The sequence below is a fragment of the Maylandia zebra genome, linkage group LG16 (assembly GCF_041146795.1).
Source record: "Maylandia zebra isolate NMK-2024a linkage group LG16, Mzebra_GT3a, whole genome shotgun sequence".
Taxonomy (NCBI): domain Eukaryota; kingdom Metazoa; phylum Chordata; class Actinopteri; order Cichliformes; family Cichlidae; genus Maylandia; species Maylandia zebra.
The window spans coordinates 25,979,881-26,007,238 of NC_135182.1; the positions used below are offsets into that span (position 1 = coordinate 25,979,881).

The following is a 27,358-nucleotide window of genomic DNA, read 5'->3' on the forward strand; positions in this document are numbered from 1 at the left end:
AGCAGACGTGATACATGCCGGAGAAACTGAGACAAAATCAAAGTAAAAATTTCACTTTAATAAATTAGAAGCACAACGAACCACTTAGTGAGTACCACACTTACATGTTGTGCGAATAAATAAACTGTCAAATAAATAGTCTAAATAGTTAAAGTTAAATAACCCTACTGTAATGAATAAATATTAAATAGTATAATAAAAGTCAACTTCAAAGCTGTCTTAAGAACAAGATTATAAAACTTTGATACAAATATTTGTATAAATAGTGATACGATTTGAACAGCTATTCAAACAGATGTGTGTTCAATCTACAGGTGAAGGTTCAAATCGACCCCCAGCTTTCTGAGCGCCATGGCAACATCCTTTTGTTCAAGTCTGTCTAAATCTGAACTGATTTTACAAAATCCCGTCACTCTCTATCATTCAGTTCATTCATTAAGCCCTTTCATTATTGACATTTATCTCTTCCCATTTCTTCCCTCGCTCCTCTGCATCTTGTCACTTTTAATATGCATGATTCCTATCTGAGGAACATGTGAAGAAATTTAGTGTGGAAGTGAGCACAGGAGTCCAGAAGGATACACAGGGTCTGGAAAGTCTCTCTGTCATCAAAGTGGTTCCCTGGAAAGAGATAAAAGCATTACTGACTTTCTATATCAGTCTAAATATGCTTCAGAGGTTCCTCTGTGGGGTCGTAAAGTGGCTGTGTTAAAAATAAATAATGTGGGAAGGGAACTACTGGTGTAAGGGATACAATTATATTAAATACACGTTCAGTATGCTGCTGAGTCTAGAAATGTCACTCTACGGCCTTTATTTAAAGCTACTGCCCGATCTTTTCAGTCCAGTCCATTCATTTCATAGCAGGGATTAATCCACACTTTCGTAGAGTAACAAGCGGGTTCCTCCAGATGTATTAGAAGCCATTAACACTGGTGGAGCAGAATTTAAAGGTTCACACAAGGATTTGCTGTAGGAGGGGAAAAAAGGAGATGGAAACACATCCATCCCAATGTTTTCACTAAAATAAGGAAAATAATAAGTTCCCTGTAAATGCCATCTGTCTGAGCTGTCACAAGTACACAGTCACACACACACACTTTCAAAACAAGCTGCTCCACCTGCAGACAAAATCATTTTCTCATCTACACCTTAACCATGCTTACACACACCCTTACTGCAAATGTGTTTCCTCTTTTTATGTGAATATATTAACTTTCTTGTTGTACATCTGAACATTTTTAAATGAGCACATTAACTTCCCAGTCTATTTGAACACAGCATGGGTGGTACAGGGTTCATGGATGCTTGTTACCGTAGTTTTCCCAGTGCTGCAGTTTTCTGCTGTTCCTTCATTCGATAAGGTTAAAATGACCACATAACATCATGGAAATGTTTTTAATTTTTTCTTGAGAGATTAAAATAATAAGGCAACTGAACTTTAGGTCACCTCTCATCCAAAAGGCTTCTTCTGTACTAAAATCAAATGGTGAAGAGCCCCACAAAGTATTTAAAGTGAGGATTTTCCCCTTTTCAGGTGGTCCTGAGGGTTGTTGACCCACTATTGATCGTGTGAGTCGTCAAATGAGCCGAGGTGTGGAAGAAATGTGTGAATTATTACCATCACTGGGAAGCCATTGTCAGACTTTGCCCGACCCCATCATGTGATCTACTGAGGTAACCTGAGGCAAGGTGTGAATGGGGGTTGAGACGCCTGAAAATGGATCTTAAGGCTGCATTGTTGCTGGCTTATAGCTGGTGTCCTAAACCACCACCTCTGTTCAATTACAGTCATTCACAGTGGGCATGGTCTCCTTTACTCCTTTCCAAAACCATCTGTCTTCTGATGTTCAAAATGTAAACATTAGCATCTTCGAAAGTCTCCTTTGTCCTTTAAGTGCAGGTGTACTGCTGAGTCCTTTGTCCGGTTGAGGTGGGAAGCCTATGTCTGTGGAGCGTGTTTGGGAGTTTTATCCTTGGAACAAACCCGTGGGGTTTTTTTAACTTGGAGAATATAAAGTCTTTAGTTCACTATAGTTGTGAACTGCCACTAAATAAATAAAATAAATAGAAATGGAACCTCACATGACCACAAGCCTTCACTGTGGGATCTATGGTTTTTGTCTACCCATTAAGGTTTCCTTCAATCCATCCATTGCTTCTGCTTAACAGAAATGTGGTCATCCTAAGCGGACATCCTTTTCCTCTGCAATGTTTAGTGATTCTTGCTGGAGAGCCAGAGACATATAAAGGCATATATAATGTCTCCAACAAGTTCAGAGTCAACCCTTGGGCCTCTTCCTAGTGGAGTTTACCCAGAACACCTCCAACATTAAGAAACTGTATTGCAACGGGCTATAGAAACAAAAAATAGTTTGCATGCAAAATTACAAAAGGATCAGGGCGACAGCTGGAGCGATGCTGTCCGCCGTGGTGGTCAGAAAGCTAAGCTACGCAACCTCACCTGCTACAGAAAACTCAAAGAATTCCCGGGTGACTTCTGAAAATGTGTTTTCCAGTTGCTGGATGAAGTAGAACTTTTCCGGGGGCGTATTGAAGACCTTGCAGATCTCCTGCACCAGCTTCACCGCCCAACTCATGTGATAGCCGTCCTTTTCACACACCTAATGTGAAGGCACAAGAAGAACACATTGAGCCAGTCTTGAATGATATAATGTTTCTGCTCTTCCTGTAATGATAAGTCAAAATAAGCAAAGGTAAGATATTTTCAGTGCTGGGAATAAAACATAAAATTCAATTGGGACACTGTTAATAGGGACAACACTAATGAGCTCAAACACATATATATTAAAGTTGCTACTATTCCCCTACGGGGAAGATACAAAATAGCCAATCAATATTAGGACCATGGACAGAGCAAGTGATTCCTTTTGCTGTTTTTTTTTTTTTTTTCAAGAAAGAAAAGAAAATAATACATAAGAATATTGTCTTTATATATTTTCTGTTTTTGTCATGGTCCTGGGTCGGTGACCCAGCGCTTTTAGTTATCATTTTCTAGTTTATGATGATGATGATTATTATTGTTTGAGTTCTGTGTGTTATATTTTCGATCTGCCTCTGAGTCTGCATCTGAATCTGTCTGTTTAGTTCAATGTCTTGTCTGGTTCCATGTATCTGAGTTTCCTGTTTTATTGTGAAGGTCCGCGTCGTATGTGAGTGTGATCAGTTTACGTTTCCCCTGTCCCGTCAGCCCAGATTCCTCCCAGCTGTGTTGCCCTCCTGTCTCTCATCCCCTGATTACTGGTGTGTGTGTATTTAAGCCCTGTGTGTTCTCCTGCCTGTTGCCGGTTCGTCTGTGTTCCTCCGTGTCAGTCTGTGTAACTCTGTGTCAGTCTGTTACCCTGTGTTCCACGGTGTCCTGTTCCTCGTCTGCGTCTCTCTGCTATTCATCATCCGTTGTCATATGCTCCCAGGTCTGTTATTTTAGTTCTCCCAGTTTAGGTGTCTTTAGTTGTTTATTATGCCCCACTGTTTGTTTGCCACTACACCTCTGTAAATAAAACCACCGGTATCTCATCCACTGCCTGCATCTTGGGTCCTCCTTCTATATCCACACGGCTCGCCTCGGCAGCCGTGACAGTTTTTACATTTTGGGTGAACTTGGAGACAATTTTTAATTAAATTACATGGAGGGAAAATGATCAGGGAGTGGAGATCACTAACTCACCACCCCAAAGCAGAAAGGTCTTACATTTGAACCTCGGCTCTTGTTATTTTTACACACAGATTTCCTTCTAATGTGGCTTTTGCAAAAATGGCAAGCTCGTCCAAAACTCACTATACCTTTAGTCTTACACATGCTGGTTCTGGCTCAAGCAACTGCTCATTCTCAGTTACAAGGCAATAGTTTTCTAATATACCAAACTTAACTATAAACGAAGTATAAATACCTTAGGATAAAAGCAGGAAATTATTTCTCTCACCAGTATGATGTAGACGATGATTCTTGAGATCTCAAGGAGTCGTCCATTGAGAGCCTTGCTGGCCAGAACAGTGTAGCAGAGATTGCTGCCACAAAGCACCAAAAGACGAGCTACATTCTCCACATGCCACGGATGAGGAATGACTGGAGACAGCAAGGAAACAAATAGCCAGCATCTACAATCACTTGAGGGAGTCTATATGAGATTTTTCTACTTACAATCATTAAACTGAAATGTTTTACATAGATTTGAAACAGATCCTTTATTCATCTTATTGCTTGGGAATCTGTAACTCACGGTGTGCATCTCTCTCTTATTCATCAAACGTACCAATGAGCTCCTCCATGATTGTGATCATCGAGTCAGTGCTCCAGCCTTTGACTTGTAGGTTGCCAAAGAGCAAGAGGATGGCCTTGGCTAAGTGCCACAGAGCGGTGTGAGGAAGCCCCCTCTCCACCAGATCTTCCCAGCCGAGTGTACCTGCATGAAGAAGTACACCTCAGTTATTTATCATTAAATGCTGCACACTACTTTATAGTGGTGCAACGGGTCACGGTTGATCCGTAATCCGAACCGATCCCACTCCACGGTTCGGCACGCACGTGATCCGAAGATTCGAAAAAGAAGAAAAAAAAGTATGTGTATGGTGCACGTGGTGGGTCTGTCAAGCGATAGTTATGGCCAGCGCTAACGGTCCAAGTGGAGGAGCAGAGGAAATTGCGGTATTTAAGCAGCCCTTTGCTGCCCAGTCCGACCGGGCTAAAGCTATTACAAAAGCTATTGCAGTGTTTAGCTGCAGATGGGTATTCTGTTGTGCAAAACAAGGGGTTTAAACTATGATGAACGTGCTTGAGCCACGCTATGATATCCCGTTGCGCGTCCACTTTAGTGGCAAGATCGTTCCAAGCATGTATGAGCAGGAAAAGTTTAAAGTTATGGCTGAACTGTCCCAGGCATCTTCTGTTGCCCTAACTACTACAAATGGGTGGACCTCCAGGGCAACGGAAAGCTACGTGACCGTGACAGCTCATTATATCACAGCGGAGTGCGATATAATGAGCGGTATTATTGTAGGGTCTACCTTCCAATATAAAGCGCCTTGAGTAAATGTTAATTTTTTGTCTTTTTTCTTTTTTTGCTGATCCGAAAATTGATCCAATCCGTGACTTAAAACTGTGATCCGATCTGAACCGTGAGATTTTTGATCCGTTGCACCACTACTACTTTAACAAACAAAAATGATTATGTTAAATGTCAAAAATTGTACTACACCAGCATAACCTACTCAGGTCTCCTGTGCCACCTCACAACACTGAAAGTGGTTTTCTGGTTCTCTAATTTTTATGCTTTGTTTAAAAAAATCATTGCTGACACTTTCTCTGGAGCAATAAGCCCTTTTTCAGGTTAAAACATGCTAGAATTTACAAAGCTGCACTGAAAATAACAGGATGTAGTTATGACTTTAATATGTTTCCATAATGTCGATACTATCCATCTGCATTAATATTTCAGTAATACGTTATCTCACCCTCAGGCAGCAGAGGACCATAGAGGATGAACAGTAAGTGGGCCTGGCTGACCAAGGGCCAAGGCTTCAGGAGTTGCATCAGCCAGAAATGACACTCCGGCTGGTTCGGCCACGGGTCCAAAAGAACCTGACGGCAAAATAGCCGCAGCTGCAGCTCCTGATACCACTTCACACCTGGTAATGGACATACAAATTTATCCATAACTCCCGAAGACCATCACAAAAGACACAGGCTCAGCAAGAGGCTGTAACTGAAGCTTTAGCCATGGATTGTTCTCAGCATCATATTTCTGCTTTGTTCTCTGGATAACTCTGGAACACACACACCTGGTTTTGCAGTGATGACTCCTTCAGTTTTTTGCTGCAGGTTTGTTAGATCACAGAGGAAGTTGAATACTCTATGGCACTCCAGCTCATCCCACCCTGCAATCAGAGTCTGTAAAAGAATCAATAAAACACCCCTCAATATTTCTATTTCTTTTTTACAGATATTTTTTTAACACCAAGCTGAAAAACTAAAGACAAAAATTAATCACACCAAGCAAAGATTTCCTTACGTAAAGTACTGTGTTTTTCTCTTACTGTTTATGCTATTATTACTACCTAAGCAAGACCGTCTATTGTACAGTAACTTTAGGGTGAGATCTCTGTAACATATCTATAGTCTTTGTTGCTAAAAAGTTTATCTTTTGCATGTTATCACATTTTGGGGCTCTGGTTGGTTATTTCCTTTTATTAGATTCAGGTTTCATAAACATGAGAGTCGTTACATGAGGGTCTTCACCTGGAGGAAGACTCCAAAGCTGGTGAAAGCAAAGCAGTCTGGTGCTACACATTTCTCCAACAGGAAGCAGGGAATCTGAAACATATCAAGACAACAATAAGAGAGGCCTTTTTTCCAACGATATAAAGTGGGATTGCAAATATTCAGTTCTTGCAATAGCAACATTTCATATATGTTTAATACATGTAGACAAATTAGGACCATCATGCTAAATTATATGTAATATTTAATTGCCTGACATCATACATATAATTATTATTAATAAACCTGTTAAAATGCCACCATATTGTGCTGCATAAAACAGCAATGCAATCAAAGTTTAATTTTTTTAAAACTTTTGCAACACATTACAAAAACCAGATGTATTGTTGCCTTCACTCATGAAAATTAAAAATAAATGTAACTCATTTAAAAAGTTACAGTATTCTGTTCTAGCCTGACATCTCACCTGCCCCTTTCTTACCTGTGAAATCTTGCTAAAGATAAACTTTAACCTGTCCTTTGTGGGTAGCAACAGGGTACACCTCTTGAACAACACACCTAAGACATCAAACACGAGGTCACATTACCATTCGATGGTATGTTAAAATAGTAGCTGAGGCTGTCAGAAATACATGTGGTACCTTAAAAAGCAGCAAGAAGAGCTATACTAAACAAAACACTGAAATACCGAGGTCTCTGTAGTGTCCAATGGTGGATTTCTGTTCAATGCAGCTGGAGTGGTGAAAGCTTTGGAGGATCATTTTATTCTTCCAGGCCACAGTGGAGATGTAGTCTGCAATATATCTAGTAATTTCCTTTGATACCATGCTGAACACACTGATCTCCAGCACTGTAAAAAACACAAACACATTTTCATCCATCAAAAATGCAATTACATCAGGACATTCCAGAATGGAGCTATTATTGCAGAAAGTGTTGTAAAAGTAGTGCTTAAAATTACACATAGTTACACATGTATGTTGGTAATAGCTTTTGCACCTCATATAAGTTATACAAACAAAAGGTCTGAGCTGTACCCAAAAGCCCCTTACAAAATAACAGAGCTCCTATTATATATGAATTGGGGAACAGTGTTACAGGTACAAAATAATAGGTGAAACTCACCAGACAGTTTGTCTAGGATCATGTCAAACACCTCTGCAGGGATCCTGCTGAAGAAGCTGGTGCAGCTAGTGGAGCACTGGCTGCGGGTCATAATGGTCCTAGAAGGTGTGGGCCCATTACGGTTCTTCTTGTAAGGCTTATGTGTCTGTGAATACTTACCACCATTTCTCAATGGCTTCCCTCTGACCATTGTCATCCCTGGCTAAGTGACTGTCAAAAAGATAAGCAAATATGACTGGGAAACACTCGGCTAACACAAAGTCAGCTAACATAGTTAGGTAAAAGTAACTCATAAAACTACATTTTCATCAACTTTGAGCCTCACAAGAGTCACAAATTCAGACACAGAGTTAACAGGGCTACAAGCTGGCATTACAAAATCTTACCTGTGCAAATAAAACCGTGAATAGCAAATCCTGGAAGTAAAGGTATTGGGAGCTAACCTAGCTGCTTTCTTTAATGACACATTAGCAGACAACGGCGCGAAACTTCCCCCTCTCTCTCTTTCCTTTCATCTGTGCGGTAGGGATGGGAAAATATTTATATCCTTAAGTTACAACACCTTTATATATATGTTACTAAATTAAGGCTAAAAAGAAAGCAAATGTCAGCACAGACTGTAAGTAAATCAAACGAAAAAAGAAAAAAATAATAAAATTGCTCATTGAAAAACAGTAGCAGATAGCTAGTTGTAGCTAATAGCTGGGTTAGCTGTTAGCTGTTATCCCAGAAAGCCATAGAGACTTTTCCTCTATGGTATTATTAAATAATGAAATAAGGTATTATTAATGTTTAATACATAATAGTAAGATAGTTGTTAAATGATACAGTCAGTTCTTTTATATAGCCTTTAAATAGCCTACATTCAGTTCCAGATTTTATGTATGTTGTGTGGCATTGTTCCATTACCCGATTATCAAGCCAATAGACCCTGGGTGTCAAATATAAGGCCTGGGGACTGGAATTGGCAAAGTATTGTGGCAAAAAGTAATTTGTGATGTCTCTATGTGTTTTGTTTTGTTTTGTTTTGCTTTTTGTCTTTGTTTTTTTGGTGGTGGTGGGGGGGTAGTATGTTTACTTGTATTAGTAAATTGACTTTCGAAGACTAAATATATACATATATATAATAAATACATTATCTCACTATATACTAGTGAGTTTTTCAAAATGCGTCCAAGGTAAAAATGAAAATAAAAAAATGCTGATTTGCATTTTCTGTTAATTAACAGAAACAGTTTGGGATACCAGTACTGTTTCTGCAATTTTACACATTTCTAAAAATTTAAGCCCAACAAGTCATGGTGACAAATTAAATTTTTTCTCATATTAAGATATCTCAAGGATTACATATGTAGATAAACCTCTTTGCACTGACAGAAGGGTGAGTTTCACTGGTCCATCACACTTAAGATCAAAGTGGGAGGTATGTGGGCCACAATGTAAAATAGGTTAATATCCCTGATATAGACCATATTCACAACAGACATTTTGACATGTCAGGAAAGCAAAGTGGTTTTATGTTAGTTTAGGTGTGGCCCAGTGCTAAATGGAGTTATCATTTTCGTGATAACTAATTGTAATGCTTTGAGAAGCCACAATGTGTGCAGTAAATACAGATTTGTGACCTGAAAGACCCTGTATGACATCCACACCAGTGCTTTTTTCCCATTATGGTTTGCTGATAGAATTTATTGACCTCACTTAACTCCCATTATTGGTCCAACCAACCTCAACCCCCATATCAGAGGTCTAATCAGCCAAATGGCCAAAACACCTGTGTCTATGTGTGTGTTTTGTGCGTAAGCAGGGGCTTTTAGATATGTGACTTTGTAGGCTGTTTCGTCGTTAATCCACATAAAGTGTGTTGACAAAATATGTGTGGCACAGGCAAGACCAGTTTAAAAAGAATGCCCTGTACTACACACATTACCCTCTAGCACTTTGTCCAACAAACCACCCGTGCTCAGCTGCTAATCACAGGATTATTCTGCTTAACTAAGATTATTAAGTGTTCCACATTCAAATGGCGTCTCCCACAGGCAGACCTTGGAGAGGATCATCTCTTCACTATAGAGCTGTCACAGAGAGTTGTATGAAGGGCCCAGGGGACAGACTGGGAAAATGCTCTTGTATACCAAGAGGATGTCACGCCAGGTTAAACTTGGGACACAGAATGAGGAAAAGCACGGAGAGAGAAGCTCAAACTTCAATGAATTCACCAGCATTTCCTGGATTGCCCTACAGTATGTACAAGTGGAGTTATTGTCCACTAGTTTCATTATTATTCATGTTTTGTTTTCAGGTGAGTTTTTTTTCTTTGTTTGTTTCAGACAAAGTTAAATCTTCATTACTTTCTATTATTAGTTTTATATAGGCTGCAATACACAGATTTATATAAGTCAAAGCCTTCTCATGCTGGTAGTGTTGACTAAATCTAAATACATTTGCTGTATTTTTTTGTTTATTTAAGGTAGCTAAATTACATCTACACATCGTTTTAATTTTAGTTAACTAAAATTACCTAATGTGCAAGTCACGTAGTTAAAAACAGTCTTAATTGACTGCAGCTTTGTTTTGTCTCTTTAAATTGCTTATAATAGCAGTTAATAAACATTAACCATTCCTCCACAAGTTTGTTGTTGGATTTAATTCTGTGTTCATTTATTCTTGTTTTTATTATTATTATCAACAGATCTGTAGGTGCAGAACTGATTTACTGAGACAAAAACAGCACAGCCAGCGAAGACAATGTCTGTTTTGTCTGCCTCAGCTTAGCAGCGCTGCCCTGCCTCCAGGTCCACATTTGACATTGGCCCTGTTTATCTGTTAGGAGCAAGAAGCCAGCAGCGGGACTGTCTCTCATGTCATCTCTGACATGATGCTGCCGACACTGACAGGGATAATGCCGATGATGATGATGATGAAGATGATATCTAAAACAGGCCAGTCACGCAGCTGACAGTCCTGCAGCGCACAAACACACATCCACAGATTGTTTGTCCAGACAAGAGCAGAAACAGAAGGAGCTGGTCAATGTGGAGTCAAAGGCCCTGTTTATCTGGAAGTACATCTCTGCATCTCAGGACGAGTATACCATCTGGACACCTGTGATGATGGTCCTGTAGTCCTCTTATTGGTGAGTATTTAAATGTGGAGTCTGTTAAGTAAATGTTAGAAGTACAGGTAAGGCTACGCAGCAGTCATTGAGTTTTATATTGTAAGTATTGCAGTGTGGTTTGCAGAGTAGTCAAAGACTAAACTGGACTAATTTCAGGGCAAGCAAATTTTAAACAAGACACTTGTCACAGCTTTGCCTTTGTTCGTATTGCTTAATTGTTATGCCTTCAGCATAGTCAATCATTAAATAAGGACAAGGAAGCTTGTGTGTATGTGATATTTTAAGAGGCTCTGGCAGTGCCAGGTCTAACACTGCACAATAATCAGGCTTCATAAACAGCTTCTGTTCTCTGAGGAATTCAAAACAATGGGTCTGTATAAGCACAGTTTGGTCTTTGGTGTGAAACTTAAAGTCAGTTTTATTCATGAGGGAGCAAAAAGGCACCCTTAATTAATAGTATTGTTGGTCCGTTTATTTACCACATTGTATTATTCAGAGACATAAAGTCTAGGGAACAAAAGTAAATGATTAAGCATGGATGTTTTTTACCTTTTCACACTTTTCACGTAGGGGATCTGTAGTTGTAGCCTACAGCTGAATGTTATGGTGTTTTTAGGGCTCAGCATGCATTTGCAAATGTAAAACTAAATGCCAAAGGATGTCAGGTCAGAAATTTTCATTGAAAAATAACATAATTTGGCTAATTAGTACAACAGCAGTCACTGCTATCTTGTCACAGTTTGGGGCCCAGCGGCTGGAGGCTCTGTCAGCAAGTCGTTCAGTCCTTCGCTTTCAAATACCCTGCAGAGCTGTGAAAAATTTCAAAGTTAGTGGCTTATAGCGGTGCTTCTCAGGTTGGGTGGTTTCTGTAAATGTTTAATTTCCTCTCTCTCTGCCTTCTTGAGGGGCGGCGAAGAGCTTAACAAATAGACTTCTGTGGTTTGCCCTCCAGAGGAGAGCGTTAAACAGGTGAAGCTGAACACCGCACTCATTAGTTACACATGCAGTCACCTGCCACTCACCAGAGACGGATGCCAGAATACTGAAAGTTTCCACAGCTATTTGTGCCCACACTCGGGAGAGACACTTGAGGAATGACTCAGACTCTGTGACTGGATGTGAGCTCAGTGGAATTACTGTACTGCTGGGAACCGTTGCGATAAGAGGAGTAATCCAGCCACATTTCAGCCTGCGGGACAGTCAGTAGTTTTGTTCTGAAAGTTTTCTTTTTAAGTGGCATGTATTTAAATTGGTTTATGTTTGCTGATTTTTATGAAACATCTGAATCCAATGTAGTCGTCATCGTGTTTTAAGGGACATTGAAATGCTGCTAACTGCCTTTTACTAGAGTTTATATATTTTTACTGACGGTAATTTCATACTTTGCCGTTTCAGGATCTCTCTGAAAGGAGCCGATCATGGCCAGCATGGCGCTTCAGCTCCTTGGCTTCTTCTTAGGATTGCTGGGGTTTACAGGAACTATAGTTGCAACCCTGCTCCCTCACTGGCGCAGCAGAGCTCATGTGGATGGTAATATTATCACAGCCACCGGGTACATGAAGGGCCTGTGGATGGAGTGTGTCTGGCGCAGCACTGGTATTTACCAGTGCGAGCTGTACAGGTCTCTGCTGGCGTTGCCACCCGACCTGCAGGTACTACACGAACACCAACATGTAGAGAAATGAGAAGAGCAGAAATCTCAAAACACATATAGGGTGGTTATTTTATTTTATTTTATTTTTTTTCATAATAAGTTATCTGAAAACCTGCTGAAAACCTTATTAGTTTAGTCGATCATTATGAAGTAAGCATCTTTTTAAAAATCCTTTTTGGAATTCTGACATCTCATAAACAAAACCAGTTACTAACCTGTCATATAATAATATAAAATTATTAACTTAAATTCATTTGATAGCAACCGTGCATGTTAACATAACTCTGTAACTCCAATACACAGTTTCAATTAGCATGCTGCACAGAAACTTTATAGCTATATGGTTATTTTCCACCTTTACACCCAGTTAGGCGTTTATGTGCACAATGAACAATTTAAATATGAAGTTTTCAGTTTTCATTAATTATCAGATTAAATACTAATGAAAATAATACTTATAGCCCAACTCATTAGTACATATTCACTTTTAGAATAAAGTTTTAAGATGGGCAGGTAGGTGGAAGGTCAAGAAGCCTGTTCTTTTAAGGACTCTTGAATATTAAATTTATGTTGCTTTAATCACTTTACACTCCTGGATTTTATTAATATAATAAATAGATTATACTACCTATCGATCGATCTATCTATCTATCTATCTATCTATCTATCTATCTATCTATCTATCTATCTATCTATCTATCTATCTATCTATCTATAGATATCTAATATTATTATATATTAATATCTATGAATATATTTTCTTATGTGAGTTTTTAGTCATCCTGCTGTTATTATTAAACTCAACAGACTCACTATTCAGAAAAACATACATAGTCTCAATTTAGTGTAACGTGTTGGATATTTATTAATAGGGACGGACAATAACTCTTAATATAGGCTAGAATATGAGTGTTTGCACTTATTAAAAAGCAGTATATTAATTGACAGGTTCATTGCCCAGACCTGTTAAAGTAAGAGTTCGTTTATAGTCCAAAGTTTAATAGTCGTCTACTGTTTCCCTCTCCACATCAGGCTGCCCGGGCGCTCATGGTAATCTCCTGTCTCACCTCAGTCCTGGCATCTCTGGTCTCTGTAACTGGGATGAAATGTACCCGCTTTGCCCGGGGTTCGTTGATTAAATCTCCCCTGGTCCTGAGCGGTGGGATTTGTTTTCTTTGTGCTGGGCTTCTTTGCCTGGTCACCGTGTCCTGGACCACCAACGAGGTCATCGAGAATTTCTACAACCCATTAATTCACAGTGGAATGAAGTATGAGATCGGACTGGCTGTGTATCTCGGATACGCCTCGGCCTGTCTCAGTCTGGCCGGGGGAATGGTGCTTTGTTGGAGCAGCAGTGGCGACAGGTCACGGCAGAGTCCCCCCCATATGCAGAGGGGTCAGTCATCACATCTTCCCCCTGTCTTCAACAACTTACATCCGCCTGCTCCACCCTACAGGCCCCCCGAGGCCCTGAAAGGCAACCATGCTCCCTCGCTTTGCTCCGCTTCCAGCAGTGGCTATAGGCTCAATAACTATGTCTAAGACTAAGAGGAATACTGAAACAATAACTGTGAGACGACATGGATCCTTTTTTGTCCTGCATACCCATAAGAGGATATCAGCTGGAAAAGAGAAGGCCCCCATAATGCAAAACACCAAAGTCAGATTTGAACAGATATTTGCCTCTGTCTTTCCTCTAACATAAACAACCAAGAGCCTTGGCTAGTCTTATGAAGCTTTAACCCTGTAAGGCTTTTCCTATGAAGGACCAGAAGGTGGCAGTGTTTTATAGGAAATCATCACAGAAAAGACGATATAAATGATATTCCATGTTCTTTGCTGTGACTCTCATGTTATTGGATCATTTATCTGGCCTTCTGCCTAGATGGGATTTAACTCTTTCTGAAAGGCAGTTCCCTTTAAAGAAAAAGATTTTATGTCAGTACTCAGTGTTTTAAATGATTTTCATGACACTGAAAATAAAACCTGACACTATAAGTATTATTACTAGTGTAAGCATCCTCTGATGAAAGGGGCTGGAAAAGGCCGTTGCAAATTTATGATCACAAGTGACATTTATACCTTAAAACCATGTTTGTAAAATAATAGATTGTTAGACGTTTAACACCCAGAAAAACTTTTTTGTATGTGTTAATGTCTGTGAAGCTCCATTAAAATATAATTTCAATGTTTTTTTGCCAACTTATTCTCAGATTTGCGTAAATCTTGACGAAGCCACTGGATGGCGACAAAGGTCTTTTGAAAAGGTATCCCAAACCATTTTTGAAGAGCTGCTTGTATTTATTTAGTCTGCCTTGTTTGGTGTACTGCATAGGACACCAGTTGCATCGCTACATCTGAGCACCTTTTTTTTTTGTTTGAATGGCTCTGACATATTGTGAGTCATTAGCCATATATGTGGAATTATTACCACCTTGCGGAGCTTTTCTGGCTGTCTGCCTACTGACATGTAACACTGTGGACATCTTTCTGAGGCTTATTAGTTGGAAAACCCTCCAATTAGAGCTGCCCTCTTTCTGGCAGGCTGTCAGACCAATGACTGTATAAAAGAGCCACACAGGCACTAAATGAGAGGACATGTCACGATTCAAGGAAGTGACTTATCTTATTTCAGCAAGTCGTTGTCATCATTTACATCAATTAGATAAATTACATTATGAGTTAATGGAAAAAATCTATTTAATGCCATAAAACTATAAGATTATTTACATTAAACCTTGTTGAACTGCTCCACAAGAAGGGATAAATCGTATATCTATAGGAATTATTTGCTTTGAAATCACAGGTTAAAACATGAACTGTACATTGAGTTGGGCCAAAGATTTGTTGCCAAAGATTTCAATGAGCTAAACTGTATGGTAATATTAGGATCCTGGGCATGTGCAAGATATATAAAAACTCTGTTTTGAATTTATATCAGATCAAACTTATTTTATTTTGTTAAACAGGTAACTTTATTTCCTCCCTCGTTAAAAAATTACAAATTTAAAGCACTTCTTGCATCAGTGAAAGCCTTTCTTGATGGATGTGCAATACAGGCTTTCCCTGCTGTACTGCTGCTTTCACGTGCACATGTTGAGCTCAGCTTCAACAACATCATTTTTTGAAATTAAACATCTCAGAGAAGTACTCACCAAAGCAAATACTTTTTTTAAAGGGGGCGGTTTAAATATGATTTAAACCACCTAGAAATACGAAATGTTAGTTCAGCACCATGGACAGCGGAACTGGGTTCCTTCATAGATCTTTAACAGTAATAGATAGTAGTGCAGGAAGGCGATATAATAAAATACTGTAACTGTGCTGCTTCCAAATGTCTAAAAGTTTACTTCAACATCATATTGATCAAACGCACGAACTTGCGAGTAGATTGATGTTTTTGGACGAAAAGGCGTCAGAGTTGAATGTGTAATGCGGACTTATAAAGTGGAAATTAATCCTGTGTGCGTGGCTCACATTCTCAACATCACCGCCATACAGCAAGCCTTTGCAGTAAAGGCGCCTTGCCTTAATCATCAGCGAGCGAGGACCTGCGCAAGATCATAAATCAGGCCTGAAATGTAACCTGGCAAAGTAAAGGTTTCATCTATTGCCAATATGATATTATGATATTGGAAAGCTTTTCCGCAGAGGTTGTGCGTCATGCCATTCTCTATTAGGTGCTATTTTCGTCCTGCCCTGGAAGACATTTATCCACCATCTACCCACCCTGACAGCACCCAATAAACCCACCACTCCCATTCATCTCCACCCCTCCACCCACCTCCAGCCTCTCTCCCTCCCTCGCTCGGTCCGTCTCCCTCTCTGCTTCCGACCAGCATTTGTGATTTAAAAAACAACATAGTTGAATGGTGTTTGGTCGTCCAGGAGGATTACAGACTGGCAGCGCAATATATCACAAATATAATTTGTCTCTTACACTTTTTGAATCTACTTTTGGAGTCCCAGCTGTTGTGATCTATTTAGACCCGTTTTTCCAAAGCAAAGGTAAGAAAATTATATTTTGTAATGACTTTACTAAAATGATATGTGGTTGCCGAATGTAATTGCATTTTACTGCATTGACAATCGATTTAAAGAGAGCTCAATAATTCAACACCGGCCTCTTGGCGCCATGGTGTCAGCGCAACGGGGAACCTCAGGTTTGAGTTTGAGCACGAACCTCATCAATGCAGCTGTTTTTATGAATCTGTTGGAAAACGGACCGGATTTTTTTCCCAATGCATCGCCATTACAAAGGAGTGCCCGACTTTTGCGCACAATAGAGTTACCAGAAACATGCAAATGTGGGTGCAAATCTTTGAAAGCGTAAAGTTGTAAATACGTTGTTTTTTCTACTTACTTAAGTCAAGTGACCGAAAGGAATATCTGTAAATGAGGGCGGATAACGCGTTTAAAACACGTTCAGCTGTTGTAAAGAACTAACTAAAGTAACACTAATAATGTGCGCACTCTTGGACTGATACCACTGGATCGAGTTTGCGTCGTTTCTGATTCCGATCTGTTGATTTAGTGAAACAAGCTGAAGTCCCTGCTGGATACGGTAAGATTCATGGTCGCAGTATTTCCGAGCAGGAATTTGCAAATCGGTCATTTTATCTAAAATATAGTTTAACCCGAGGAGTTTAAACTATAATTGGCGAGTATATATAAATGTATTACTTGTTACACTTTCACGTTTACTAATTTTAACTTTGACATTTGGTAAAAAAAAAAATATATATATATATATATTATTATTATTATTATTATTATTATTATTATTGGGGAAAATAATTAGTTGTTCAGGCCAATATAACTTCGGTTAACAAGGAGCATTAAAACTGTAACAGCTGAATATTTGCAGTAAGCGTGCATGTGCGCAGAAAACCTGAAAAAGAAATTTGAAATACTTTGTAATCTCTAACGGCGTTGGAAGCGCCTGGCATCACTTGGACTTAGCCAGTATTACATCCGACACACTGGTGATAAAATGCTTCTGTTTCGTTTCTTTTAAGAAATGTATTTGTCACACATTATTGTTTTCAGGTTGATTAAATTGATAGCTTTTGAAATGAAGTTCCATGTAGTTGCAGTTACAGTTTGTCTGCACTCCTTAAAATGTGTTTCTGCGGGTTGGGATTGTGTGTTTTTATTATTTCTGACAAACCACAAATGTATCATTAAAGGGTTTTTTCCTTTGTTTCTTCCAAGTTTTCTCCATGAGTATCCAGTCCGCGCGCAGCAGCACTTGATCTCGGCGGGGAAGCGGAGAAAAGGAAGATGACCATTCACGTCGAGGGTCTCGTGGCTATCGTGCTCTTCTATGTCCTGATTCTGTTTGTGGGGATCTGGGCTGCGTGGAAGAATAAGAACTCTGGAGTTGGCGATGGCTTAGATCGGAGCGAGAATATCATGGTTGGGGGAAGGGACATCGGCTTGTTCGTTGGTGGATTTACGATGACCGGTGAGTCTTTAAATCTGTATTTCTTGGTGTCTGTTCGACGGCAGCCACGTGCGCATTTTGTCCAATTTTCATACCATGTAAGGTCCAAAAGGACAAAAAAATAAATAAACTTTCCATTGACTAGGGTCTTCCGCTCCGTCTTTTACGCACAGATTGCGCAGCGGGCAGAAGTAGAAATTCCCATCACAGTTTACACCATTATACTCATGCAGTTCGGAAAACTTGAAATGTATATTTTCTTTTGATTTGTTAATTTACAAATAAGTTTTCTTCTTCTTTTTCAGCCACTTGGGTGGGAGGGGGCTACATTAATGGAACAGCAGAATATGTCTACCTCCCAGGCTTCGGCCTGGCCTGGGCACAGGCACCCTTTGGTTATGCTCTCAGCCTTGTACTAGGTAGGAAACCTAGAAAAACTTGGATAAATATATCTGCTTATAGCGAGATTAAAAAGGGAAAGAGTTGCATCACCTAATGTAGGTAATGTAATGTAGTTTTAATGTAGTAATGTACTTTTTGCCTATAAATTAATATGCTTTCCTACTTTTAAGACAGAAATTCCTTTACATTAAATTCATATTGATATGATATTTAGGTGTAGGAAGACTGATCTTTGTGCTATTAGACTGATATTAAAGTAAATGTAAATTTAAGCTGTGTTGCTGAAGCATATAGAATTTGGTCTATTCATTAAGGTTATTATACAGCATCAGCACACTTTACGTTAAGTTAGTAGTACTGTACAACTTTCTAAAATGCTTCTCTCGTGCTTTTTGTCTGCATTACCTCAACATCTGACATCACTCAGGGGGGCTTTTCTTTGCCAAACCCATGCGATCACGTGGATATGTGACCATGCTAGATCCCTTCCAGCAGCTATATGGAAAAAGGATGGGTGGTCTGCTGTTCATCCCTGCACTCATGGGAGAAATCTTCTGGTCTGCAGCCATTTTGTCCGCTTTGGGTAGGCATCCCAATGGATGAGATCATGAATCTCACCACTTTAAATCTAATCTATGCTTTACAGTATACTGCATTGTATGCCCAAACTCATTGTGAGTGAAACATCAGGTTACCCAGATTTTAGTGAATTTTTTTTTTCTTCTTCACACTGGTTATATTTCCATGCAGGTGCGACTCTCAGTGTGATAGTGGATATAAATATCAACATGTCTGTGGTGATCTCAGCACTGATAGCCATCTTCTACACACTTGTTGGAGGACTTTACTCTGTTGCATACACAGATGTGGTCCAGCTCTTCTGTATCTTTCTGGGTTTGGTGAGTTTGGGAGCTACTCAACCAGCAGCTCTAACGATTTTAGCCAATATTTAAACCAAATCTTCTATCAGTTCTAGAAGATTTTTAAGTAACTTTTTAAGTAACATAACTTTAAAAAAAGATCTAAATTTATACACACAGAATCATATCAAAACATGAAATTGATAAAAAATCTTTTGTATCAACAACACAGGGTAGAGTAGAACTTGATTTCAACAGCCAGATTTTGAAATGGTATAAAAATACAATAATTCCATATTTACGTTTTATTGTATCAATGTTGCATTATGATTTTCTTCTCCTTTCAGTGGATCAGTGTGCCTTTTGCTCTGTCCAATCCTGCCGTGTCAGACATCGGTGTTACAGCAAAGAAAACAATCTATCAATCTCCTTGGCTCGGGAAGATTGAGCCTGAAGACAATTGGCTCTGGGCGGACAACTTCTTTTTGCTTGTAAGCCATAACTTTTATCTGAAGTTTCACCGAGAGACAGTATACAACTCTAAAGTCAATTGCAGACACACTTTCACTGAAGTCAAAATGAAAGCATCATGTTTAAGAGACCCATTTGTGGCACATAGCATTTAACGGTTTCTTAGTACTGAAATGGATATCTTTACTAGAAACAAAGAGATTCACAGTATTCTTTTCAGACTGCTGATTGTAATGCATTGGTTTGGTGTTTCTGTTTCTAGATGTTGGGGGGGATTCCCTGGCAGGTCTATTTTCAACGGGTTCTTTCTGCTTCTTCAGCTACCTACGCCCAGGTCCTTTCATTCCTTGCTGCCTTCGGTTGCTTGGTCATGGCTGTCCCCTCTGTCCTCATAGGAGCTATAGGGGCTTCCACTGGTAATAATACACACAGAGACACAAACACAAATATGCACCCACAGGTGCATCAGACATTATTATTCTTAAAGCTAAAATGGGGTCCCATAATATTTTAATAAACTGAATTAGATGAGTGTGCAGAAACAGTTCTTTTTAAACAGTGTACCCAAGCGTAGTATATATAATCCTTTCTTTAAGCAGTAATGGAGCTAGCTGTCATTTGCATCCAGATTTACAAGGACAACAAAGACAGGTAGAAGTATGAATCACTATACAGTGCCACTGGTGCTTTATATGCACACACGCTGTTATGTCTGGATTGCAGCTGTTAAATCAGACTTTTTAGGCAAACACACGCTAATCAGAGACTAATCCAAGACGGATGTGCACACGCACAGACATGCACAGTGATTAAGCAGTAAATGAAACATCACAAGACAATCGAAACATCCAAGAACCACATCCTTTATTCAAACGGGAAAGTGTGATCAAAGAGAGCACCCTGGCTTCATGGGGTTGTTTACACCCCAGCAGCCCTTTTCTTTTTTCAGATGTGTAAATGCAGATGTATACAGTGTCTGGAGGGTAAACAGCAGACGGATGCTGTCACGACGTGCAGAGGAGAGAGAGCCATCAGACCATGGCAATTTAGTGAATATTACATCTGAAGAGGAGCTAATTAATCTGGTCCATCTGAAGCCGTTACTTGTAGAACTGGCACTAATCAACCACTGCCTATGAATATCTGGGGATGGGTAGAGAAAGACATATATATATAAACCATAGTCGTCTGAATGTTGGCTTAACAAAGATGAGGGTATCAGTACAGCCAGCGTCCATGCATACTTTTGTATCTAATAAGTTCAACATAGCCTGTCAGAACTATTGGCTCCCTTATGATGTTAACCATTATCAATGATTAATCGACAACAGTTAAATGCAGTTAATCTACATAATGTCCATAATTATTTAATACTGACTCATATGCTTCCACGGATCATTAACAAACCAGTATATTACCCTCATCTATGTTGAACTGGGGTCTAGTTTTCAGTCAGTATCCAGTTTAATTCGTACTATTATTACTGTGGCTTGGTTTATTGTGTTTTGACCAACAGCAGATTGAATCTGTGCTGCTATTAAGGCACCTGGGCACATTAAGGCCTTTTGTTTCTCAGCTTTAAAACATGTGTATCCACTGAGAGCATTAACTTTTTTTGTCTGAAAAGCTAAGGGATCAAAAATTGTAATAAAGAAATCCGTACACTTAATTTTCTGCAGGGTGGCTGGAAAAGTAATGCTACTAATCTTAAAATGCGAATGTGGGCCAGGTACAGTTTGTTCAGCTTTAGTTACGTTGTGTTACTACCTCATGCAAGGCACTTTCTTTCTGTTTTTTGTTCTAACCAATAATTAAGACAAATGCTAATGACTGTTTTTCTAATTTAACACATAGATAATCTTGACAGTTGAGTGCAAAGATTGACTGGTTGGCTAAATGTTTCATAAGAGCCGTAATAATAAGCTGTGAAATTTGCATTGTTTACAATTATCAGTTTTTATCTGTTTCTCATGTCCTGATTCAGACTGGAACCAAACTACATATGGTTCCCTCCCTCCAAAGGATAAGGATGAGTCTGACATGATCCTTCCTATAGTGCTTCAGCACCTCTGCCCACCGTACATCTCCTTCTTTGGTCTGGGGGCTGTGTCAGCTGCGGTCATGTCATCAGCAGACTCATCCATACTCTCAGCCAGCTCCATGTTTGCCAGGAACATTTATCAGCTGGCGTTTCGGCAGTCGGTAAGAGCAATATTCCTAGCATACACGTACGTCTGCACAATTTCAGCAAGTGGTTCCAAACATCAGTCAGCCTATCAATAAATCAACTTTATTTTCATACGAAAAATACAACCAAACAAGAGCCTACAGCAGAAATTAAATGTGCACTTTATCGAATTTGCTTAATACCCGAAACCTCGAGATGGAAATCTTTGTAAGTTGTTTGTGTTATAATTATTTGTTAGATAATGTTAGATGGTTAGACAATCTGCCAAATTGGTCCCACTGAGATTTCCTGCTATTCATTCCCATCACATTTGTAACAGACATTAATTTTCAGAATTGTGAAAATTACTGTGCATGCTAAAACTGTGCAAAAGTCTTAAGTCAACCTGCTTTTCTTTATATTCTGGTAGGAAAAAATATATTTAGGCATCCTTTTATTGCACTAACTGTGTATTTGGGAGCATTGTCATTCTAAAAAATGAAAAATGAAACAATTGCAAATCATATGCTTGCTTTTTTTCCAAGATCCCCCACACCACTGGTTGAAATGCAAACCCTAACCTCGGTTGTGTTGTAAAAGTGGCTGCAGACACATATTTATACCTCTCTTCTGGTTTCCATAATTAATATGTTCCTTTGAACATATTAATTATGATTGGAGGGAAAAAAATGAATACAATTGGATTAATCACTCGATAAGACCTGTTTTTTTTTAAGACCAAATAGTGCCCTACAGTGTTGTTTTGTTGTACCACTGAGCTCACCTTTTCTCAACATCCAGTTTCCCTGAATAATAAGAGTATGGAGAAGAAAACGAGTGAATAATTTCAAACAGAACCTACATCTCCAAGTGCTTTCGTATCTAAGTGCAACCTCACACAGACACTACTTTAGCTGTAGGCTCTAATCTTTTATCTGAACTGACTTTCATTTAAGTTAACACCCTATTCCCCTCCAGTTGTTATGTTTCTGTCTTTACTCTTTTATCCCTTTCATCTCCCTTACAGGCCTCAGATCGGGAGATTGTTTGGGTGATGCGCCTCACCATCTTTGTGTTTGGAGCTCTGGCCACTGCCATGGCATTGTTAACAGGATCAGTATACGGCCTGTGGTACCTGAGCTCTGATCTGGTCTATGTCATCATATTCCCCCAACTTCTCAGTGTACTGTTCGTTAAGGGCACCAACACCTATGGTTCTGTGGCTGGTTATATCTTTGGTCTTCTGCTGCGCATTGGTGGAGGGGAGCCCTACCTCAAACTACCTCCATTCATCTATTACCCCGGCTGGGTGACCCAGGAGAAGGTCCATCACCTCACTGGAGATGTAGAGCACTTTGTCCAGCAGAGGTTCCCCTTCAAGTCTGTGTCCATGGCGGCATCCTTCTTGGCCAATGTGTTTTTTTCTTACCTGACAAAGTATCTATTTGAAAGTGGTATGCTGTCACATAAGTACGACTTCCTGGATGCTGTTGTTTCCAAGCACAGCAAGGAGATAATGGACAAGGCAACACTGGTAAGCAACCATGATAACATAATTCTTTCAGAGATGGCTCCTGTCAGGCAGGTCTTGGGTGCCTCACTTGCTGGGACCTTTACCAACACGGAGGTCCTCAGTGATGATGGGGCATCTAGTCCAGAGGCTTTTCACAATGAAGATTAGACATTTAAGGCACAAAGTAAACTAGAACCAAGGAATGTAAAGAAGAAGGAACAGTCAAAAGAGGCATCAATATTCTTCAGGAAAATTACTACTGCCACACTGGGAGCCAAATCAACAAAGCATCTGCTGTGGCTTTCAAGTGACTCCAAAAGTTTCTGACGGCAATATGGTGCCTCCTTCTTTTTGAGATTCCTTGCCTAGAAACAGCAAACGGACTCAATCATCTGTGCGAATCATGCCACACTCATTCTTGTGTTTTCTTATCACGACTCTGTGAAACTTCAACCATTTTCATTTAAGTGCTGCTATAGTGATCGGAGGAACTTTGGATGGATGTACAGCAGGCCTATATGAGCAAGTCTACAAGGATTTGTTGTGGATCATGAAAATAGTGCAATATCTAACCAAGAAACTGTGTCCACATCTACAAGTCATCATTTAAAGCATAATATACATAAGTTCGTTTACATGCACCTGACAACTAAGCTTTTATCATACTTTGAGTTTCATGTAGAACAACGTTATTGATAGAGCAATAATATTTTTAGGACCCACGTTGTACAGCTAGATACATTTTACTAAATTTCATTTTTACCATGTCTTGTTTAAACCTGAAGACCAGTAGATGTTTGCAAGTTTTATGTTCTGTTTTCAGCTCGATTTAATCTTCTTGCTGAAGTCCATAATTATATAACCAAACCCTGACTTTACCAAATAGAAGATACTGACTAAATCAGCAAAATCCCAAACAGCGTTCCATAAAAACATTTTTTTCATTCACTGCCAACACTTAGCAAGCTAACTACCATCTTTGTTGTATTGACAAGATTACACTAAACAAAAGAGATCAATGAGTGACAGCATAAGAAGAATTCATTGTGGGGGTGTTTTATAGATACAGGGCAAAATTATCATTCATTTGAATGCAATGGGTGGCTCAGTGGTGTTGTGGTTAACACGCTCGCCTTACACCCGAAAGATCACCAGTTCATAACTGGGAGGAGACACAAAGCCAGCCTCAGGAGGTCACAAGCTAGTGTACTCCCACTATTTTGACCCAAGTCCCTACCCGGATAAATGGCAGGGTGTCGTCAGGAAGGGTGTCCACTGTAAAAATCCATGCCAAATAAAATATGCGGATACATCCTCTGTGGTGGAACTAAGGGAGCCACCGAAAGTACCTATCCATGAGATTAATGAAGCTTCTGCTCAGCTCTGTTTTGATCTTTGCTATTCTTGTCAGTACTGACGAGTCCCTAAAGTTACAACTTTATTGTAATTTAACCCAATCTCTTTAATGTGAGCTGATGAGATGGTGATAGTGAAATCAGAAAACTAAAACAGTGAGTAAAACGACAACAATAGTCTGGAGCACAAAAGAGTGGTTCTGAGCTCGGTGATGTAGTCATTTGATCCAGTATTTATTCTAAAATAAAGTTTGATGGTCACAGGGAGACATAAAGAATGATCATAAGCTTCCTGCTAATGACACTAAAGTTCTGCACTGAACCTAAATTGTGTGCTGCTGAATCATCATGAATCAGAGTAATTAGACAGGAGCTCTGACTTTATTACACGCCACCCCGTGACCTTTCTTTCCCTTTGTACTTTCCAGGCAGCCATTGTCTTCCCTTCATTTCAATGCATTATGAAAATCAATTTGCTATTGTTGTTTTTGTCAAACATACAATGGGAATACATCTTTAAACTACCATTCATTTACAGCTGGAATGGTAACACTGACACCAGTAAAAGCACATGATGTTCATTTTGCAAACAGATTTTATAAATGACTGGAACCTAATAGCAGCCTGGAAATAAATCTCAATGCAAGACGCGACAGTGAACTTTGAAAGTAATCAAGAACACTTCAGTGATTTTTATTTTTAACATGAACTCACAGAAGCCATTTTGAAATATGTGTGTGTGTGTGTGTGTGTGTGTGTGTGTGTGTGTGTGTGTGTGTGTGTGTGTGTATGTGTGTGCGCGCGCCTATGATAGTTTGTTTTCTCATCCTAAAGCTGTATTGACTGGCCAGCCACAGCAGGTTAGTGGGGACAGGAAATGATTGTTTCTCCAGGATGGTGTTAGTAGCACCAGTCATCATCGATCCGGCCCCAAGTCGATCAGCCCTCAGGACATTTGATTAATGCTGCACAGAGGTTCAAAAATTATGGTTTGTAAGGAGTGTGTTACAGTGCGATATTAGCAGTGATGAACGTTGAAGTGTTACTTGATTGAGCACCCTCATACATTGTTCAGTTTAAGTCCTTACATTGTCACGGGCCTGGCAGTTTTAAACTACCAGACACACTGCTGCCCTGTGTGGAAAAAAGAACAAAAGAAACAAAAAAATCTGTCAAGTTAAGAAGATTTTTGGCATTGTTATGTGTTACTGTTGTCCAGTTGACTTCACTGTGTTTATCTCCTCTTAGCATCGTTGTGGTTCGTTGGTGTCTTTTTGAATCTTATGGACTTGCCTTAATTCAAACGTCAGTGGTAAAAAATGAGTGATTTAGGAACATGTTGAAAAGGTGACATGTGTGAAATATTTTTCCATTGAAGGATAAGGCTGGTAAAATTCTAGATGTTTTTGTCAACAATTATTACCAAGTGAGACCGAAATCAACAATGTGTTAGTCGGTCTTTTGGTCCTCTCTGACCTCAAAAAGTTCAGCGAGCTATACCTGGTTTACATTTTTCCCTCAAGATCACCTTCTCAGATAGCTTCTTGTGCTGCTGCTATTTTTGCATTGCTTTCTGATAGTCCTGCTATGACCACTTGCTCTGTGAGATTTTATCACAGACCTCAAAATTGTGCACAAACCTCAACATCTGCTTCAAACTGATCGAGGTTTGTAGGTTCAAACCATGAAGGAGCAACATCAGCTCATGAGTACGACAAGAAGGGTGAGACTACCATTGTGGAGTCCTACTGCTCTACTGGCATCTGAAAAAACATGACCTCAAACGATGTGAGCACTTGCCAAAAATATAAATGGAGTTGAAGCTTTACTGTGTTGGCAAACCGGAGGAGATCAAGCATAACTGGCAGAGGTACAAGTGAATGTGACTGCTACTGAGTGACAAAAAATAGCAGATGTGCTGGAAGCTGTCTGGACTTGCACCAGTAGGTGATCTTGAACAGGCGTTTTAATCTGGAAAGTTTAAGGATTTTAACTGGCTGTTTCCCAAATTTTTTCAACCTTTTGCATAATCCTTATTGATCCCAGAAGTATGGTGTTTTGTTTTGGGGGTAGGAAAGCTAAGGTTTCGTCTTCAGTGGCAAAACTTGTTACAATCATATTATTTATGATTTTTGCCTTTTTAGGCAATTAGGTCGCAATGTAAAAGATCTAGAATAACACCAGCCTTCATCCTTTAAGATGTCAGAATGGCCTTGAAGTTAGTCTACAGAGAGCAAAGGGGACTTGATCCCCTTGTGCAGCCATATCAGCTGAGGTATAGTAGGACCTACTAGATCCTGATCTGACCTGAACCAGTTTTGGGATTGATGATAAATCAGCTTCAGCTTCAAACAGGGCGGTCTGGTCTGATGCTATGCAAAGTGTCAGGCAATCTCATTGGACTTAAATGTGAATGTAAATGTTCTCCTCAACAGATGAGTGTGTAGTTTCCAGGGTTCATCCACAAACCGGAACGCACACGCAGAAAAGAATCAACGTCAGCTGGTGGACTGACACGTTTTTGGCTCTATGTCGTAAATAACAATGACGCTGTATTTTTGTGTGATAAATGTATATACCAGGAAAAAAAAGAAAAAAGCATAGGAACAAATTAGTTTACCTTTAAATGCAGCACTGAAAATGATGTTTGTTGACAGTGAAATTACAGCTATTTATTTATTTATTCATGCAGTGTCTATAAAAGTATAGTTGTAATTGTGAGGTCACTTGAATAAATTATATTCATTTAGCAAAGTACTGAGTTGGTCTTCTTTCATCTATACGTACCCACACGTTTGTTCGATAGTGTATTAAATGTAGAGATGAGACAGTAACGGCAGAACGGCATTACAGTAAGACAGTGAATGATAGTTATGGCTTACAGTATGCCTCCAAATAATAAATGTGAGTCGACTGTGTGTGCGTGTGTGTGTGTGTGTGTGTGTGTGTGTGTGTGTGTGTGTGTGTGTGTGTGTGTGTGTGTGTGTTGTCTACTAGAGGTTTTAATCT

At 39.5% G+C, this 27,358-nt stretch overlaps 3 protein-coding genes across 12 annotated transcripts; 2 read left to right on the forward strand and 1 right to left on the reverse strand.

Annotated features, from left to right (window-relative positions):
* Positions 1 to 87: 87 nt before the first annotated feature.
* Positions 88 to 8,492, reverse strand: LOC101466638 (F-box only protein 47). 4 transcript variants are annotated; one of them, XM_076875168.1, is made up of 12 exons: positions 7,750 to 7,885; positions 7,523 to 7,573; positions 7,364 to 7,443; positions 6,927 to 7,088; positions 6,720 to 6,796; positions 6,257 to 6,331; positions 5,800 to 5,908; positions 5,473 to 5,646; positions 4,275 to 4,424; positions 3,945 to 4,087; positions 2,465 to 2,624; positions 88 to 621 (listed from the first exon to the last, which is right to left on the reverse strand). In XM_076875168.1, exons 3-12 carry the CDS (start codon positions 7,383 to 7,385, stop codon positions 521 to 523), a joined length of 1,173 nt encoding a protein of 390 aa, XP_076731283.1. In that variant the 5' UTR covers positions 7,386 to 7,443; positions 7,523 to 7,573; positions 7,750 to 7,885; the 3' UTR covers positions 88 to 520. The 4 variants fall into 4 exon arrangements, with proteins under 4 accessions (XP_076731283.1, XP_004555631.3, XP_076731282.1 ...); XM_004555574.4 differs by having other exon boundaries at positions 7,364 to 7,461; positions 7,750 to 7,872; XM_076875167.1 differs by lacking the exon at positions 7,750 to 7,885 and adding an exon at positions 8,273 to 8,492 and having other exon boundaries at positions 7,364 to 7,573.
* LOC101466907 (claudin-14) lies at positions 7,866 to 14,327 on the forward strand. 7 transcript variants are annotated; one of them, XM_076875171.1, is made up of 7 exons: positions 7,872 to 7,982; positions 9,403 to 9,606; positions 10,056 to 10,499; positions 11,221 to 11,307; positions 11,387 to 11,450; positions 11,877 to 12,133; positions 13,168 to 14,327. In XM_076875171.1, the coding sequence occupies exons 6-7, from the start codon at positions 11,900 to 11,902 to the stop codon at positions 13,675 to 13,677; spliced, it is 744 nt and encodes a 247-aa protein (XP_076731286.1). In that variant the 5' UTR covers positions 7,872 to 7,982; positions 9,403 to 9,606; positions 10,056 to 10,499; positions 11,221 to 11,307; positions 11,387 to 11,450; positions 11,877 to 11,899; the 3' UTR covers positions 13,678 to 14,327. The 7 variants fall into 7 exon arrangements, with proteins under 7 accessions (XP_076731285.1, XP_076731286.1, XP_004555638.2 ...); XM_004555581.5 differs by lacking the exon at positions 11,221 to 11,307; XM_076875170.1 differs by lacking the exons at positions 11,221 to 11,307; positions 11,387 to 11,450 and having other exon boundaries at positions 7,866 to 7,885.
* An 85-nt stretch (positions 14,328 to 14,412) lies between these two features.
* On the forward strand, positions 14,413 to 27,103 carry LOC101468408 (high-affinity choline transporter 1). The gene is made up of 9 exons (XM_004555582.3): positions 14,413 to 16,143; positions 17,350 to 17,602; positions 17,887 to 18,000; positions 18,411 to 18,566; positions 18,734 to 18,882; positions 19,191 to 19,334; positions 19,577 to 19,730; positions 21,299 to 21,516; positions 22,509 to 27,103. Exons 2-9 carry the CDS (start codon positions 17,419 to 17,421, stop codon positions 23,160 to 23,162), a joined length of 1,773 nt encoding a protein of 590 aa, XP_004555639.3. The 5' UTR covers positions 14,413 to 16,143; positions 17,350 to 17,418; the 3' UTR covers positions 23,163 to 27,103.
* The last annotated feature ends 255 nt before the right edge of the window (positions 27,104 to 27,358 follow it).